We start from the raw sequence: 18,565 nt of genomic DNA, 5'->3' as shown, positions 1-18,565 counted from the left end.
AAATATAAGAAATTTTATTATTATTATTATTATTTTACAGTACCGGTTGTTGGACTGAAAAAGGTTTAGAAGAAAACAAAAAAAAAATTCAAAAAAAAAAAGAAGAAAACAAAAAAAAAAAAAGTCCAAGTAATCATAAATTACCTATAACTTGTAGGTAACCTGTAAAAATTGCTAGATGAAAAAAAAATTAATGGTTTGTGTATTAAAATATACCTTATGAAAGTTTAAGGTGCGGCATGAATAATCCAATATAGTTCATGGTGCGGGATGTCACTTTAGCCTATATTTAATCTCCATTCCAATTAGTTTGTTGTATGGTCGATTGAGTTTCGAGTTTAAACAATCATACTCGTGTTTAAACAAGATAGAATCCTTACAAACATTAGTCAATATATCAAAACTTTTCATGGAGTCATCCTCCCGAAATTTAAAGCAATCATAGTCACATGTGATGGAAGTATTAATGCAGAAGGAGTCATCCACACAAGTGTCAAGGGTGTTTTTAAAAAGAGCACTAGGACTTTCAAGAATATTAGCGCAATAAAGATTAGGAATTTTACCACATTTTGGCTCTTCATCTTCCCACACTTGCTCAATATCATCATCCTCACTCTCCATCTCCTCCTCCTTTTGATTGTCCAATTCGAAAATTGGAACTTCTTCAAGCACCGGGGCGTAACAATCCTCTATTTCTCCAAAACTCTCCTCTTCCTTAGCATTTTGCTCGTTTCCGACCTCTTGTACAATCCTTGGATGAGCTTCCAAAGTGGGGATGTCATCTATGATGGCGGAGTTGGCTCGGGGCTCATTCATTTTCATGAGCTCCTCCATCATAGACAACATCTTCGTTTCAACCTCTTCTAGTGGAAGTCCTTCCTCCCGGAGGGTAGCGAGATAGTCTTTCAATTCGCTCTTGATTTCGGCTTTCAATTTAGCCGTGTCCTCCTTGACCATCCTCGTGAATTCGTCTATTTTTGCTTTTAGGATTTCAATTTCGTCGGTGGCCGGTGGGGTATAACCGCAAGGATTTGTATGGGTATTATATGGGAAAGAGGGTGATGTTTCAAAGAAATGGGTAGTATTGTTTTCTAGATGAATTTTTGATGGAGGTGGGTAGTAAGTGTTTAGGTGGGAAGTGGGGAATGGATTTGACTCGGGAGTATAGCTTGGGTCGATTGTTCTCATCATTTGTGCAAGCTTACTCTCTATGCTTTGAGATATTTCTTTGGAGCTTAATGAGTCAATTTCTTGAATATTGGGTGATTTTGAAGGGTAATTTTCTTGGAAAGGTGGAGGTGGTGTTTCATATGGGTGTGGGTAAAAATTGTATGTATGAAATGGATAGTGATATGGAGGTGGTAAATGGTGATGTGGAAATGGGTAATGGTATGTTGGTGGAGGGTAAGTATAAATGGGATGGGGGTAGTAGGGATATGGTTGGGGTTGAGGATTTGCATAAGATTGTCCTCCATGATGTGGGTAATCATGGGGGTTCATTTTAGCACTTATTGGCAAGCTTCAAGAGGTTTGCTTAAGGAGAATTTCTTGCACAATAGCTTAGCCAAAACAAATAATTTTGCAACTAAAAGTAGTTGCAAGTGAGCACAAGATATACAAGGCAATTTAAGCTCACTTCTCAAACAAGTAACAAAAATAAGAAAACAAAATAAACAAAAAGAAAGCAATTCAAGAACTCTTAAAAATCTACTTCTAAGATGTCAACACTATTCGAAACCGTTTGCCATCCCCGGCAATGGCGCCAATTTGACGTGGTGTAGTGTATGGGTGAGTGGGTATGTGAAGTGTGTGTGGTAAAACGAAGAGTCAAGACTCCCCGAGTGTCGTGTCTCTCAAGGATGACGAATGGAAATCGGATGGGTGTGTTGGCATTTAAGAGGTTGAAGGAAAAAAGTTACGGGAATGGCTAGGAGTTGGATTCATTGGTATGAGGGGAAGGTTAATAAAAAGGTTGTGTAAAATAAAGAAAAGTAAAGTGGAGATTGGGGCTTTAGGCTTTTCCATGTGGTTTATCTTTGGTTGATTTTGTGAATGCGAGTTGTGGAATAGACTAGGGAGTTTATGACACACTACCAAGTGGCGTCACACTTTGGACTCCCACATCCTCATTCGGTTGGGGCATTTCATCGAACACTTTGTCTACCACTCCTCTCGGATCTTGTTCTTTCGAACTGAGAGCAGAGATATGGGTGAGTGAGGCTCGTGGGTGGCCGCTATCGCGCGCACACTCACTTCCTTTGGGTTTGCTACCTAATGTGGCCACAAAAGGCACAAAGCTTAAAAAACATCAACCACACAAGTTCAACATCCAACAAGCAAGCAATTCACAAATTAGAGCTATAATATTAAACTTCCACATAGATCTACCATGGGGCCACCAATCCCCTTTTAATCTACTCTAGCATAATGAGAAACAAGAAAAGGGAAAGGGAATTCAAAGAAACAAGTATTGAATTAGAAATTAAAGAGAATGGTTACCACCCTTTGGAAAAGGGGATCTTACAACCTTGATCTTGAATCCCAATCTTCCTCTTGCCCTTGATCTATTCTACCTATGGATGAAAGGAATTTTCCCCCAAGAGGGGAGAAAACCCTCTAGATCTAACTATCCTATTCTAGCAATTTTCTGATCTCTAAAACTCCTCCCCTCCTTTTTAGGTTTTGGACAAAAGGGATTTATATAGGTGACAAAGAAAAGGAACAATTTTCCCAAAATAACCCTTGGCCCGACCACGCCTGCTCACACGCGTGTGAGTGGCGTGGAGGCTCTCTGGAATAATTCCACGCCCAGCCACACGCGTGTGAGGCTGCGTGGGGCGTTACTGCATGTAGGCTTGTTCATCTTTTTGTTCCATTTTAGCTTCAAATCCCTCTCCAACCTGTAAAACGCTTCAAAACTCTTTCCAAAAATGTTGTTAGGGGAAACTGATCGCATTTGAGCTGAAATGCATGCAATTGTTGTAACTGGATGCCAAAACGATGCGATTTTAATCTAATAAAGACCCCTTATAAGTGCTATTCTTGGTGCTTATCATCCGGCTCTGGCCATTTTGGCCGAGAACATGCGAAACAGTCATTTTGGCCATTTCGGAAAATGACTTACGAAAAAATATTCCGTAAGTCATTTTCCTGAAAAATGGACTGATTTTCCTTGGTCAACGGAAAACATTTCCGTTAACTGCATTTTCTGGACGTTGCTAAACATAAAAAAAATTCAAAAAATATTTTTCGGAAATCATTTTTCGGATTACCAAACGCACCTAAGATGTTTTCTTGAACTTTTGAGGGGAAGATATTAACGGTCAACCAAATTAGTTAAATCAAAATGTGTTTTTCGTTAATCAAAGCAGAGAGATATGGATTCATGGGGTGCATTTGCTGGTGAGGAGTGGGGGATACACGGTTCTCCAAACAATGACTTTCCTGGGTGGTTAACATAAATAGGAAAAGAGCCTAACGGTTAGGCTCATTCATTAGCCTAACTCTTAGGCTCAATGCAATTTAGAATTATTTTTAATAAAGAATAGTAAATACGGTAGGTGTAAATACACCTACCGTATTTACTATTTTTTATTTAAAATAATTATAAAATGCTTCAAACCAGTGCCCAGTGTTAAATTATCACTCGTAGGGTATATTTTTTATTTAATTGCAAACATTGTATCACAAATTCACATTTTGATAATAATCTAATCCACTTTATATATTTATCTTATTATAACTCAATTTTTTTCTTTTTAGTCATTAACAAATCAAAAATATATTTATTAACTATACTAAAATTAAAAGCCTTTCTCTGCTGCTCAACTTCGGCTTCCACCGCCGGCCTTCGGCCGGAGCTCTAATGGAGCTTTGAACCGACGGTTTTGGTCACCTTCTATGTTTGCTCTCGCTCCTCTTCCGCTCCGACCACCGTCGCAGCTCCGTCCGCCTCCGACCACCGCCACAGATCTTCTTCTTCCGTTTTCTCTCCCTTTGAATAAAATAATAGTAGGTAGGTATTGGAGTTTGTGTTGGTAGTCTTGAACTCCCAACCCTTCTTTGACTTTACCCACTTTTTATTTTCTTTATTATTGTGTTTTCCTCTCGTTAGTTTCACGAGCATTTTCCTCTCGTTACTTTTACGAGCTTTTCATTTTCATTAACATAAATCGTTTAGTTTGGTTTCGACAAGTGTTGATCTTATCTTGGGCGAGCAAAAAAGAATGATGACGAAGAACCAGATCTTTGATGAAGCTTTAAGCTCTGAAGGAACATAGGTTCATAGTTATTAAACAGTCTGCGATTCAAGTTTTCTATAGCATAGTTAGAAAAGTTGTTTCTATGTCTGACTGTAAGGAATTGTTTATTACCATTTCATTGATCATTGATGTAAACGTTTTATGTTATGAATTAATGGAATAGCTACATTTACCTTCAAAAAAAAAAAAACCTATACACAATTATTACTAATCATTAATATAATAATTACAATCATAAATAATTAGATTAATTAAATAATTAAGAAATCATGAATATATTTGTTAAGTAGTATAGTTTGGGTGTTCAATATTAATTGCAGTACACACAGATTTGAATTTTTCTTTAAAAATTATTTTCTAAAATTTAAATCCAACTATTTATATTTATTATATATATAAATTTGATTTATTGTAAGTGATTTAGGCTTTCATGGTTAACTTCACTTTGTATTTGCTTCCGTATTCTATGGTATTTTGATTTTTTTTTTTAAATAACTAAGACTGAGCCTAAGTCTTAGGCTCATTCTCATTGTTGAAAAGTCAATCGAGCCTAACAGTTAGGCTCTTTTCCCTTATTGGAGAACCAATCCAATTCCTCTAAGTTTTGGGAAACTATGTTTCCCACAGTCCACGGTCAGTAATTGACTCTGGATTCATGGTCAGTGCAATTATTGAGTTGTCCGTCAATTCGTAATCAATTCACATACTTTGGTGCATACTAAATTGAATTGAAGCGTTTTCCAACTTTCTATGAAATTTCCTGTTAGGCCTTCTCCAATAGTTAAGAGTTCGGTGTAGTTTTTGAGAAGATTTTGTAAGTGTGATTAGAAAAGAGAAAATGTGGTGGAGGAAAAAAAAAAGAACCAAAAAAAAAAAAAACAAAACAAAACAAAACAACTGAAAAAATAAATAAAAAAATGAGGAATTACACACCCAGGCGGGCACATGATTTGCGTCAAAAGCCCAACATTTGCTGGATAAAAACTTCTACAAATTTTACCCCTTACCATTTGTATAAAACTCATGCATTAGTTTTTAGGCCTAAAACTTTGTGCCAATAACAACTAATGGTGAAGGCTTTAGATGACTTTAAAAAATGATGAATTGATTCCAAAATATATTCATCAAGTTGGAAATAAAAAGACATTAAAAAATTTTAGAAAAATTTTTGTTTCACATTGAAAGATAATAATGTGAGTATAAACTAACTTTTATTTAGTGATTGGCGCTTTGGATAAATGCTACTAAAAGGGATTTCAATAATTTCAAATCGTTGAAATGGTGGATCTGTCAAAATTACCAAACAAGACCAATAAAAGCATAGACTATTAATGCATATACGCTTTTTTTCTTTTTCTTTTTGACCCTATAGAATATACTGTTAAAAGTTCCACACATGTGAAAATCTTGAGCTACTATACAATCGCCATTATTATGAGGAGTAAGGGTCTAATAAACCACTGAACTACACACGAAATTGCAATTAGGTCATCAAACTAAAAAAACTACAATTGAATTCCTAAACAACGCAAAATCATGCAATTGAACTAAAAGTGGCATATTTACCTGTTGATGACTGACATAGCCGTTACCGAATTTTAAAAGAAAACTATTTTTTTAATTTTATTTTAATAATTTTACGTGTGTGAAAAGTAACTTGGGTATAGGCTAATACAAATATATATTTTTTACAAGTATAGACCGTAGAGTATATTGCGAAATTTTTTTTTTCTCTTGCACACACGTAAAAGGGGCAAACCATATTATGATTTTGACAATGTTCAAAGAAGTAATACAGTATTACATATATTCTTAATTTCAACTCTTATCTGTTTTTTACTCACTATTTATGTGAGGTGTTTTGAGAATACTATACAATCACCATTAGAGCATCCTTATCAATAGAAATATTTTGCAGTTTTTTAAGAGTTTTTGTAAGTGTGATTAGGAAAGAGAAAATAGAAGGGAAGGAAAAAAAATAAACAAATACGGAGTATGATTAAAAAAAAAAAAAAAAAAAACTCCTGTCAGGCGAGGCACGTACTGCGCGCGCCCGAGTGGGTGCTGTTGTGCCCTGAATGTGCATAGCAGCAAAAAATTATAAAATGCAATGTCAAAATTTACTGTGCCATTCTCTCTTATCAGTTGCTCCCCACCCATTCTCTCTCATCTCCTCTCTCATGTCATGTAGGCTTCCATATGACAATAACTCCAATGGTATGAATGGCCTTATTGTGATTTGGAGAAATTTTCAGATATGGGACCCACATATCTATTACACCACATGTGACAGCTACCCGTGGCTGTCACACGTATGCCCAGCAGGCGCGTGTTACAGCCTACAAAGTTATTAATATTTTTTTTAAATCAAGTATATATATATTTTTTATTTTCTTCTTTCTCACATTTTTTTTCATAATCACACTTACAAAAATTTCTAAAAACTAAAAAACAATGTTCTAGGGTAAAATTTGCCTAATATGCCATCGCCATTATTATGATATATTTTGGACAATTTTCAAAGTGGGCGACCCAGTGACATGCATGCCGCGTAACTATGCGTTTGATCGAGTCGTCAAAAGTAGGGGACCCACCTCACCTAATAATGCAGAAAAGAGTAAATTTCCAGTGTGATGACATTTTGTTTTCATTCTCAGATATTTCTTCTCCCAAATACTCATCAATTAGATATTCTTTCTCGTCAGGTAGATGAAGAGTAGTTTCCATTGCCCAGTTTGATCCATCGATTTGGAAATATGAATGAAGAATCAATTCTTTTGGTTTCATTTTTGTTTTTGGATTTGAAAATGGTGGCGTTCAGTACTGAAGCTTAGCTTGTTGGCAAATGGTTACAGAGGCCCAAGAGAAAATATAATCCATTCCATTCAGTGCCTAAATCCTCAATATATACTTTTTCAGGCATGTCAAGGGTTGACTCAGATGTCTTCTTGTAACTCTGTAATTTACTCTATCTGGTGTTTAATTTAATTCTTTGTTGATTTCATATATTAATTTAATCTCCGATCCATTCCAATTAGTTTAATTTGCAGTATGGTGAAGTTGGAGGATATGGCTTCTGCCTCTTCTGCTACCCCTTCACAATCAACTCCCAAATTCACTTACGATGTTTTCTTGAGTTTTCGAGGGGAAGATACTCGCAAGAATTTTGTTGATCACCTTTACCATTGGCTGGAACAGAAAGGGCTCCACACCTTCAAAGATGACGAGCGGCTGGAGAAAGGACAGTCTATTGCTCCCACTCTCCTACAAGCTATTCAACAATCAAGATTTGCAGTTGTCGTCTTTTCCAAAAATTATGCATCTTCAACCTGGTGTCTAGACGAACTTGCAAAAATCATGGAATGCAAACATAATCTAAACCAGGTTGTGGTGCCAATTTTCTACGACATAGAGCCTTCACATGTGCGCAAACAGACTGCAAGTTTTAAAGGAGCATTTGCCAAACATGAAGAGAATTTCAAAGATGATGAGGGCAAGGTGAAGGTTGAAAGGTGGAGGAAAGCTTTGACAGATGCAGGCAGTATTGCAGGGCACGATTTGCACGGTCATGAGTATAACGGGTTTGTTTTCTTTTATCATTTTACTCCCAAATTTTATTTTTATTTTAATCTTATTAACTATCACAGAGGAGTGGAAATATTGCCCCTCAATTTTAAAAAATGGTACATATATTGCACCTTCAGTGGTGTAAATATTGCACCACTAATAATTCAGGATGACATTGATAATTGACATATTATGCAGCGGCAAAAATTACAATTTTCGCTAAATATAAATTGAAAGTAATGTATAGAGTTTCGTGAAAAACTACCAACTACTAGTTCAATGCCTTCTCAGATTTGAAACAGAGTGTATCAAAGCAGTCATTGCTGACATATCAAAACAACTGCCTCCACCTCAAAGTGTCCAAAAAGGTTTAGTGGGATTAGAGTCACGGCTTGAAGAAATAAGAATGAAGTTGAAAGTGTGTGATGTAAATGTTAAGTTAATATTAGGCCTTTGGGGTATGGGCGGTATTGGGAAAACAACCATTGCAAGAGCGGCTTTTGAACGATTTTCTAGTGCATTTGAGGGCTCATGTTTTCTTGCTGATGTTAGAAAACATGGGATGGAAGCCTTGCAAAAGAAACTCCTATCAAAAGTTCTCAAGGAAAATTCAATTTATATAGATGATGTGGATGAAGGTTTTCAGATGATAAAGAAAAGGCTTGAATGGAAGAGAGTTTTAATTGTTCTTGATGATGTGGACCATGAGAATCAATTAAATAAATTGGTTGGAGACGGTGAATGGATTTGCAATGGTAGTAGAGTCATCATAACTACTAGAGACAAGCATTTATTCACTCAATTTAGCGTTGTTGTTGAACCTCATGAAGTAGAGAAATTGGATAAAGAAAAAGCTTTAGAACTATTTAGTTGGCATGCTTTTAAGAAAGAATCTCCAGAAAAAGGCTTTGAAGATCTGTGTACATCTTTTGTAGCTCATGCTAGTGGTCTTCCATTAGCCCTTAAAGTCTGGGGTTCTTTTCTACGTGGACAAACAAAGCAAAAAATGTGGGAAAACACACTAGAGAATATTAAAGACATCCCAGAAGGGGAAGTTATTGAAATGCTTAAGATAAGCTATGATAGATTGGGTGAGGAGTGCAAAAATGTATTTTTGGATATAGTATGCTTTTTTCGGCACGAACACCGGTATATTGTAGAAGAAGTACTTAATTGTTGTAAATTACATCCTGTTACAAACATATCAGTGCTTATTGATAGATGTCTTCTATTTGAATCATCACGGGGATATATTCGTATGCATGATTTGATATATGAAATGGGGTTGAATATTGCAAGAGAAAAAGGGAGAAGGAGATGCCGGCTTGAAGACCTTGAGGAAGACCTTGAGGATGTAAGATACATTTATTGTGGCTTAATATCTTCCTAATAAGCTAATTAACATCAAGTGTTTTATTTTAAATAATGTTATTTTGCATTGAATTAAAATGATTAATCATATTCTTTTCTTGTTTTAGGAGCATAAGGTGGTGGTAGAAGGTCTTTTGCTTTCATTCGACTGTGATGAGGATATTAGCCCTTGTATTGACTCTTTCAAACAAATGACAAAATTGAAGATGCTCATTGTTAGATATCAAGAAGAACACTATTTTTGTAGCTCAGAGTCTCATTTGAAAAGTATAGAAGCTTTGAAAGAGACAGGCATTACGAATTATCTCCCAAGGAGTTTGACGGTGCTAAAATTCCCATATTATCCGTGGTCAAAGCTTTTTTTCCCAATGGTACGGTATTTGATACTTAACAAACTCTGCACTTTGTGTTAATATTTTTTTTACTTATTTAAGAGTTCAACCTTTTGTTTATCCTCAATCATCTCTTGCAGGAAATGAAGAAACTTACCTATTTGGATCTGAGCGCATCCAAATATTTGTTAGAAACCCCAAATTTTACAAAGATGCCGAACTTGATGAATTTAAACCTTTCAGACTGTAAGAAATTAGAAACTATCCACCCATCAATTAAAAATCTTAAGAAACTTGTAAAATTGAATTTAAGTCTATGCAGCAACCTTGCAAAGTTTCCCAGCTTCAATCAAGTAAGTTTCATATCTCAAGTTTCTCAATCTTGACAATTGAACTAAGATTTTTAAGAAATCAAGACAATACACTAAATCAAGAGGAGTTGGATTCATATGTTGAGATTATAGAACTTCCCTCATCCACATAAAAACATGGCAATATATGTTAGGGTGTGTTTGGTTGGGGGGTTTTGGTATAGGGAATGGGTATGAAAGTGATTGCTAGTGTTTGGTTGATAGGTTTTGAGAATGCTACTATGGGTATGGAATACCCCATTAATGGGAAAACCCATACCCTTATTAAATAAGGGTTTCATTTCACTTCTTCATTTCTTCCCCAACTATTAATATTCATTCCCATTCCACCCAACTACCAAACATGCTAAATACTTTCACCAAAACCCATTACCCTTACCAAGTATTTGATACCCATTCCGATTCCGATTCCCATGTGCGAACCAAGCACACCCTTAGTTATTTCCAAAAAGTTTTTAAATTTAAGAGTTCCAAACAATTTGACTAAACTCATTCATCTTATGCAGGAAATGAAGAGCATTACGTATTTGGATCTTGAAAATTGTTGTTCTTTGTTAGAAACACCAAATTTTTCTATGATGCCGAACTTGAAGGAATTACGACTTTCAAAGTGTGAAAAACTGAAACAGATCCATCCATCTTTTGAAAATCTTACGGAACTTGAGGAGTTGTATTTTGATGGTTGTAGAAACCTTGAAAAGCTTCCCAACATTAACAAGGTATTAATATCTCCATAATCTCAAGCATCAAAATTGCATAAAATTACAAAACATCTCAGAAATTAAGGTAAGTAAAAAACATCTAATAAAGTAGCATATATTATTTCGTCTAAAAAAAAAGTAGCATATATTATATGTTGGGATTAGATCAGAGCACTCTCATGACGCGACAATGAAGCAATATGTGTTAATTATTTTTAAAATGTTATTTTAACTTAACTCATTTGAAGAGCATTACCCATTTCGTTCTAACATATTGTAGCTCTTTGTTAGAAACACCAAACTTTGCTATGATACCGAACTTGAGAGAATTATGACTTTCAAAGTGTGAGAAATTGAAAGAGATCAACACATCTTTTGAAAATCTTACAGAACTTGAGCTTTTTGTTTTCTGATGGATGTAGTACTCTTGAAAATCTTCCCAACATTAACAAGGTATTAATATATCCAAAATATCAAGCATCAAAATTGCATAAAATTATAAAATATTTCAGAAATTAAGGCAAGTACACAACACCTAATATAGTTGGATATATTATATGTTGGGATTATAGCACATCTCTCATCGATCCAACAACGAGGCAATACGTGTTAGTTATTTTTAAACAGTTTTATAAGTTAAGAGTTGTGATCAATTTGACTAAACTCATTCTTCTTATGCAGGAAATGAAGAGCATTACCCGTTTGTGGTTTACATATTGTGACTCTTTGTTAGAAACACCAAATTTTGCTATGATGTCGAACTTGAAGGACTTACGACTTTCAAATTGTGAGAAATTGAAAGAGATCCACCCATCTTTGGAAAATCTTACCGAACTTGAAATATTGTGTATTAAAAAATGTAGTACCCTTGAAAAGCTTCCCAACATTAACAAGGTATTAATATCTCCATAATCTCAAGCATCAAAATTGCATAAAATTAAAAAACATTTCAGAAATATAGGTTAAGTACACAACATCTAATATAGTTGCATATATTATATGTTGAGATTTGAGTATTTCTCTCATCGACGCGACAATGAGGCAATATATGTTAGCTATTTCTAAAAAGTTTTTAAATTTAAGAGTTCCGAACAATTTGACTAAACTCATTCTACTTATGCAGGGAATGAAGAGCATTAAATATTTGGATCTTGAAAATTGTTCTTCATTTTTAGAAACACCAAATTTTGCTATGATGCTGAACTTGAAGGAATTACGACTTTCAAAGTGTGAGAAATTGAAAGAGATCCACCCATCTTTTGGAAATCTTATGGAACTTGAGAAGTTGTATTTTGATGGATGTCGTATCCTTGAAAAGCTTCCCACCATTAACAAGGTATTAATATCTCCATAATCTCAAGCATCAAAATGACATAAAATTACAAAACATTTCAGAAATTAAGTACACAACATCTAATAGAGTTACATATATTATATGTTGAGATTTGAGTAATTCTCTCATCGACGCAACAATGAGGCAATATATGTTAGTTATTTCTAAAAAGATTTAAAATTTAAAAGTTTCGAACAATTTGACTAAACTCATTCTACTTATGCAGGAAATGGAGAGCATTACCTATTTGGATCTTAAAAATTGTTGTTCTTTGTTAGAAACCCCTAATTTTGCTATGATGCCGAATTTAAAGGCATTACGATTTTCAAAATGTGAGAAATTGAAAGAGATCCACCCATCCTTCAGAAACCTTACGAAACTTGATGTGTTGTATTTTGATGGATGTAGTACCCTTGAAAAGCTTCCCAACCTTAACGAGGTAATTATTTGTCCATAATCTCAAGCATCAAAATTGCATAAAATTATAAAATATTTCAGAAATTAAGGCAAGTACACAACACCTAATAGAGTTGCATATATTATATGTTGAAATTTGAGTACATCTCTTATCGACGCGAAAACGAGGCAATATGTGTTAGTTATTTTTAAAAAGTTTTTAAATTTAAGAGTTCTAAACAATTTGACTAAACTCATTCTAATTACGCAGGAAATGAAGAGCATTACGTATTTGGATCTTGAAAATTGTTGTTCTTTGTTAGAGACACCAAATTTTGCTATGATGCCGAACTTGAAGGAATTACGACTTACAAATTGTGAGAAATTGAAAGAGATCCACCCATCTTTTGGAAATCTCACGGAACTTGAGAAATTTTATTTTGATGGATGTAGTGCCCTTGAAAAGCTTCCCAACATTAACAAGGTACTAATATCTCCACAATCTCAAGCATCAAAATGGCATAAAATTACAAAATATTTTAGAAATTAAGGTAAGTACACCACGTCTAATAGAGTTGCATGTATTATATGTTAAGATTTGAGTACTTATCTCATTGACGCAACAATGAGGCAATATATGTTAGTTATTTCTAAAAAGTTTTTAAATTTAAGAGTTCCTAACAATATTTGACTAAACTCATTCTACTTATGTAGGAAATGAAGAGCATTACGTATTTGGATCTTGAAAATTGTTGTTCATTGTTAAAAACACCAAATTTTGCTATGATGCCAAAGTTGAAGAAATTACGACTTTCAAAGTGTGAGAAATTGAAAGAGATACACCCATCTTTTGGAAATCTCACGGAACTTGAGCAGTTGTATTTTGATGGATGTAGTGCCATTGAAAAGCTTCCAACCATTAGCAAGGTATTAATATCTCAATAATCTCAAGCATCAAAATTGCACAAAATTACATAACCTTTCAAAAATTAAGGTAAGTACACAACATCTAATATAGTGTTGCATATATTATATGTTGAGATTTGTGTACTTCTTTCTTCGACGCGTCAATGAGGCAATTTATGTTAGTTATTTCTAAATAATTTTTAAATTTAAGAGTTCCGAAGAATTTGACTAAACTCATTCTACTTATGTAGGAAATGAAGAGCATTACGTATTTGGATCTTGAAAATTGTTGTTCTTTGTTAGAAACACCAAATTTTGCTATGATGCTGAACTTGAAGGAATTACGACTTTCAAATTGTGAGAAATTAAAAGAGATCCACCCATCTTTTGGAAATCTAATGGAACTTGAGAAGTTGTATTTTGATGGATGTCGTATCCTTGAAAAGCTTCCCACCATTAACAAGGTATTAATATCTCCATAATCTCAAGCATCAACCATTAACAAGGTATTAATATCTCCATAATCTCAAGCATCAAAATGACATAAAATTACAAAACATTTCAGAAATTAAGCATCAAAATGACATAAAATTACAAAACATTTCAGAAATTAAGATAAGTACACAACATCTAATAGAGTTACATATATTATATGTTGAGATTTGAGTAATTCTCTCATTGACGCGACAATGATATGTTACTTATTTCTAAAAAGTTTTTAAATTTAAAAGTTCCGAACAATTTGACTAAACTCATTCTACATATGCAGGAAATGAAGAGCATTACATATTTGGATCTTGAAAATTGTTTTTCTTTGTTAGAAACACCAAATTTTGCTATGATGCCGAACTTGAAGGAATTCCGACTTTCAAAGTGTGAGAAATTGAAAGAGATCCACCCATTTGGAAATCTTAGGGAACTTGAGAAGTTGTATTTTGATGGATGTAGTACCCTTGAAAAGCTTCCAGACATTAACAAGGTATTAATAATTCCAATATCTCAAGCATCAAAATGACATAAAATTACAATACATTTAAGAAATTAGGGTAAGTACACAACATCTAATAGAGTTGCATATATTATATGTTGAGATTTGAGTACTTCTCTTATCAACGCGACAATGAGGCAATTTATGTTAGTTATTTTATAAAAAAATTTAAATTTAAAAGTTCCGAATAATTTGACTAAACTCATTCTACTTATGCAAGAAATGAAGAGCATTACGTATTTGGAACTTGAAAATTGTTGTTCTTTTTTAGAAACACCAAATTTTGCTACGATAGGGAACTTTGAAGGAATTAAGACTTTCAAAATGTGAGAAATTGAAAGAGATCCACCCATCTTACGAAAATCTTATGAAACTTGATGTGTTGTATTTAGATGGATGCAGTATCCTTGAAAAGCTTTCTACCATTAACAAGATATTAATATCTCCATAATCTCAAGCATCAAAATTGCATAAAATAACAATACATTTCAGAACTTAAGGTATATATTATATGTTAGGATTTGAGTACTTCTCTCATCGACGCGATAATGAGACAATATATGTTAGTTGTTTCTAAAAAGTTTTTAAATTTAAAAGTTTCGAACAAATTTTTACTGAACTCATTCTACTTATGCAGGAAATGAAGAGCATTACGTATTTGGATCTTGATAATTGTTGTTCTTTGTTAGAAACTCCAAATTTTGCTATGATGCCGAATTTGAAGTATTTAGACCTTTCAAAGTGTAAGAAATTAAAAGAGATTCACTCATCTTTTGGAAATCTTACGGAACTTGAGCAGTTGCATTTTGATGGATGTAGTACCCTTGAAAAGCTTCCCAACATTAATAAGGTATTAATATTTCTATAATCTCAAGCATCAAAATTGCATAAAATTACAAAACATTTCAGAAATTAAGGTAAGTACATAACATATAATAGAGTTGCATATATTATATGTTTGGATTTGAGTAATTCTCTCATTGACGCGACAATGATATGTTAGTTATTTCTAAAAAGTTTTTAAATTTAAGAGTTCCGAACAATTTGACTAAACCCATTCTACTTATGCAGGAAATGAAGAGCATTACGTATTTGGATCTTGATAATTGTTGTTCTTTGTTAGAAACTCCAAATTTTGCTATGATGCCGAATTGTTCTTTGTTAGAAACTCCAAATTTTGCTATGATGCCGAATTTGAAGTTGTTAGAAACTCCAAATTTTGCTATGATGCCGAATTTGAAGTGTTTAGACCTTTCAAAGTGTAAGAAATTAAAAGAGATTCACCCATCTTTTGGAAATCTCACGGAACTTGAGGAGTTGTATATTGATGGATGTAGTAACCTTGAAAAGCTTCCCACCATTAACAAGGTATTAATATCTCCATAATCTCAAGCATCAAAATTGTATAAAATTACAAAACATTTCAGAAATTAAGGTAAGTGCATAACATCTAATAGGGTTGCGTATATTATATGTTGGGATAGAAATACTTCTTTTATCGACCCGACAATGAGGCAATATATGTTAGTTATTTCTATAAATTTTTTAAATTTAAGAGTTCCAAACAATTTGGCTAAACTCATTTTACTTATGCAGGAAATGAAGAGCATTATGTATTTGGATCTTGGAAATTGTTGTTCTTTGTTAGAAACCCCAAATTTTGCTATGATGCCGAACTTGAATGAATTGCGACTTTCAAAGTGTGAGAAATTGAAAGAGATTCACCCATCTATTGAAAATCTTACGGAACTTGAGGAGTTGTATTTGGATGGATGTAGTACCCTTGAAAAGCTTCCCAACATTAATAAGGTAAAAATATCTCTATAATCTCAAGCATCAAAATTGCATAAAATTACAAAACATTTCAGAAATTAAGGTAAGTACATAACGTCTAATAGAGTTGCATATATTATATGTTGAGATTTGTGTACTTATTATATGTTGAAGTAGGAATTATCTCAGGTATAATTATTTATTATTATGAAAGGCAATTTATTTAAGGATAAATTTATCATATGGTGATAAGAAAAGAATCTACTTATTATACCACTTCATATGGTAAAGATTTTTAGCAAAAAAAGTTTTTGTTGCATGATCCATCATTTGATTTTAGTTGAATATATATATATATATATATATATATATATATATATACTAGTAAGTTGCCCGTGTGCTGCACGATATAAATTTTGGTAAAGATTTGTAAATGGTAAAGAATAAACATTGAAATTGAGAATGGAACAAAAGTAAAAAAGATTTGTTAATGGTAAAGAATAAACATTGAAATATAAGTTACATTTATTATTAAAAACAAACAATTGAAAAATTACAAATTATTAAAGATCTCATGATATAGAACATTAGTGGTTGTTGAAAAAGTTGTCCTTGAGTCATTTACAATATTGTTAATCCGAGATGCAGCAACGTACAACTGGTCATACACAAAAACCGATTTCTTTAGTAACAATCCTACATGTGACAATGTTTGACCCTAACTTTTGTTAATGGTCATTGCATATGATAACACCAAACGAAATTGTTTTCATTGAAACTTGAAGGGCAACCTTGGGTCTGATGGTGACATTGACATTCGTGGAATCAAAACTTTTGTTCCTTTGTTAGCACTAGTCATTATCTCGGCCTCAATAATACGGTCTGCTAACTTGGTGATTATCAGTCTTGTACCATTACACAAACCAATAGTATGGTCAATATTTCTCATCAACATAACTGACGATCCAATTTTCAAAGTCAATGTATGATTTGATAAACCCGAGACTCAAATCCCGTTCAAGAATTCTGGAGTGTGTACGTCACAAAGTATATAAATTTCTAATTGCTTCTTTTTATATAATTGCTTTTTATATAAGATTCACATAATTGCTTCTATTTATATCATGTAGATAAGAAAATTATAACTATAAACATTGTTGTTAATCCTACTATAAGTGTTTTTATTGTTTAATTGTTCTTATTGTTATAATATTTAATGAAGTGTCGCGTCTTGATTATGTAAGCTGATTGTTAACTATTTATGAAATTATATAGGAAGACAAACAATAATACACAATTGAATTTATTACTAAACAAGTTAACGAGCATGTTGAAGTCGTACCGTGACTTGATTTATTTTATTTTATGTTTTAATGTTATTATGTTTGCATTGTGGTGATATACTTATGTAGTTATATATATTAATTTTGTATTAGGTATATTTCTTAAAGTATTTAGAAATACTTATTAAAGTTTTCAAAAAGACTTAATATGTAGGCTCTAAATAGACTTAAAGCATGACTTACTTTCAAACTTTTTTAATGACCAACATATTAAACAAGCTTTTAAAAATGCTTCAGGCCAATTGTAGGCTCAAGCTCGATCTTAACAAAAAGCCTACATACATGCTCATGCCCAGGTCCATGTTTTAAATTTTCAGGCACATGCTTAATTTTCTAAAGCTCGGTGCTGGGCTTGAGCAACTTCCATCCCTAGGTGGATATCATTACTCTTAAATGAATTTACATAGAAAACAAAGTTGCTACTTGATGCTTTTGACTTAAAATTTATTTTTTTGTTTACATGTGTGCTTACATAGAAAACAAAGCCTATAATCTCGCTGATTATCTCCCAAACAGAGCCTAAGCCTTTGTGAATATTTTCATACATAGTGATCACACAACCAAAATGAGATAAATACTATGAATTTAGTGAATAAATATGTAGCAAAAGCGTGAAGGAATTAAGATGGCAAAATGTAATGCTAAACCTATATAAATCAAAGCAAAAAAAGGAATTGAGTGATGTTGGAGTAAGTATGAAACATACCTTAGCTAGGTTGATGAAGATAGAGGTGGGTTTAGAGAAGTGGGTTTAATTTTGATAATATGAGATAAAAAATGGTCTGAGTTGTTGAATTTATGGAGTAGAGCAGAGAAAACATAGGCAAACTTAGCTTGAACTAATCTCAGGTGTTTATGAATTCAAACTCAGATGAGATGAGATGAGAGTTAATGAGCGAGCAGAGAGGATGAGAGTTGATGGTGGAAAGGTCTACAATCTAACAACCAAGTCGATCAAAAGTCAACTGATGGTATCTTTGGATTTTTATTTTTAAAAGATTTAAATTTAAATTTCAAGGAAGATTCCATGTTGAATTGCTTGATTGTTTAGAAATATTTTGTTTTTTTTTTGTTTTTTTGTTTTTTCTTTTAACGCAAGCTTTGAATACAAATAATAAGACATGTTTGGTGTTGAATTGGGCAGTAGCTAGTAGTAGTCATGATATAATTTATGCCAATTTTCTATATGAATTTGTTTACTTTCCTCCTACTAGTTTGGCTT

The 18,565-nt window shown here is 33.1% G+C and overlaps 1 protein-coding gene across 12 annotated transcripts; it reads left to right on the top strand.

Moving 5' to 3' along the window:
• Positions 1-6,927: 6,927 nt before the first annotated feature.
• On the top strand, positions 6,928-18,238 carry LOC116007480 (TMV resistance protein N-like). Of its 12 annotated transcripts, none has more exons than XM_031248161.1 (18): positions 6,928-7,220; positions 7,313-7,843; positions 8,121-9,183; positions 9,308-9,571; positions 9,673-9,885; positions 10,410-10,622; positions 11,286-11,498; positions 11,728-11,940; positions 12,164-12,376; positions 12,605-12,817; positions 13,048-13,260; positions 13,491-13,703; positions 14,009-14,218; positions 14,865-15,077; positions 15,299-15,359; positions 15,444-15,595; positions 15,824-16,036; positions 18,215-18,238. In XM_031248161.1, exons 2-18 carry the CDS (start codon positions 7,314-7,316, stop codon positions 18,221-18,223), a joined length of 4,419 nt encoding a protein of 1,472 aa, XP_031104021.1. In that variant the 5' UTR covers positions 6,928-7,220; position 7,313; the 3' UTR covers positions 18,224-18,238. The 12 variants fall into 12 exon arrangements, with proteins under 12 accessions (XP_031104021.1, XP_031104020.1, XP_031104018.1 ...); XM_031248160.1 differs by lacking the exon at positions 18,215-18,238 and adding an exon at positions 17,661-17,802; XM_031248158.1 differs by lacking the exon at positions 18,215-18,238 and adding an exon at positions 16,786-16,998 and having other exon boundaries at positions 6,928-7,181.
• Positions 18,239-18,565: the final 327 nt, after the last annotated feature.

The sequence above is a fragment of the Ipomoea triloba genome, chromosome 15 (genome assembly GCF_003576645.1).
Source record: "Ipomoea triloba cultivar NCNSP0323 chromosome 15, ASM357664v1".
In the NCBI taxonomy this organism is placed as follows: domain Eukaryota; kingdom Viridiplantae; phylum Streptophyta; class Magnoliopsida; order Solanales; family Convolvulaceae; genus Ipomoea; species Ipomoea triloba.
Note: the sequence above shows the minus strand (reverse complement) of the source record. Positions and strands in the feature narration are given on the sequence as shown.

Bases quoted from the DNA above. Each gene is read 5' to 3' on its own strand.
- LOC116007480 (XM_031248158.1), top strand. From the start codon at position 7,314: ATGGTGAAGTTGGAGGATATGGCTTCTGCCTCTTCTGCTACCCCTTCA. The intron at 9,184-9,307 runs GTAAGATACATT...TTCTTGTTTTAG, and splicing joins TTGAGGAAGACCTTGAGGAT to GAGCATAAGGTGGTGGTAGA. The intron at 13,261-13,490 runs GTATTAATATCT...CTACTTATGTAG, and splicing joins AGCTTCCAACCATTAGCAAG to GAAATGAAGAGCATTACGTA.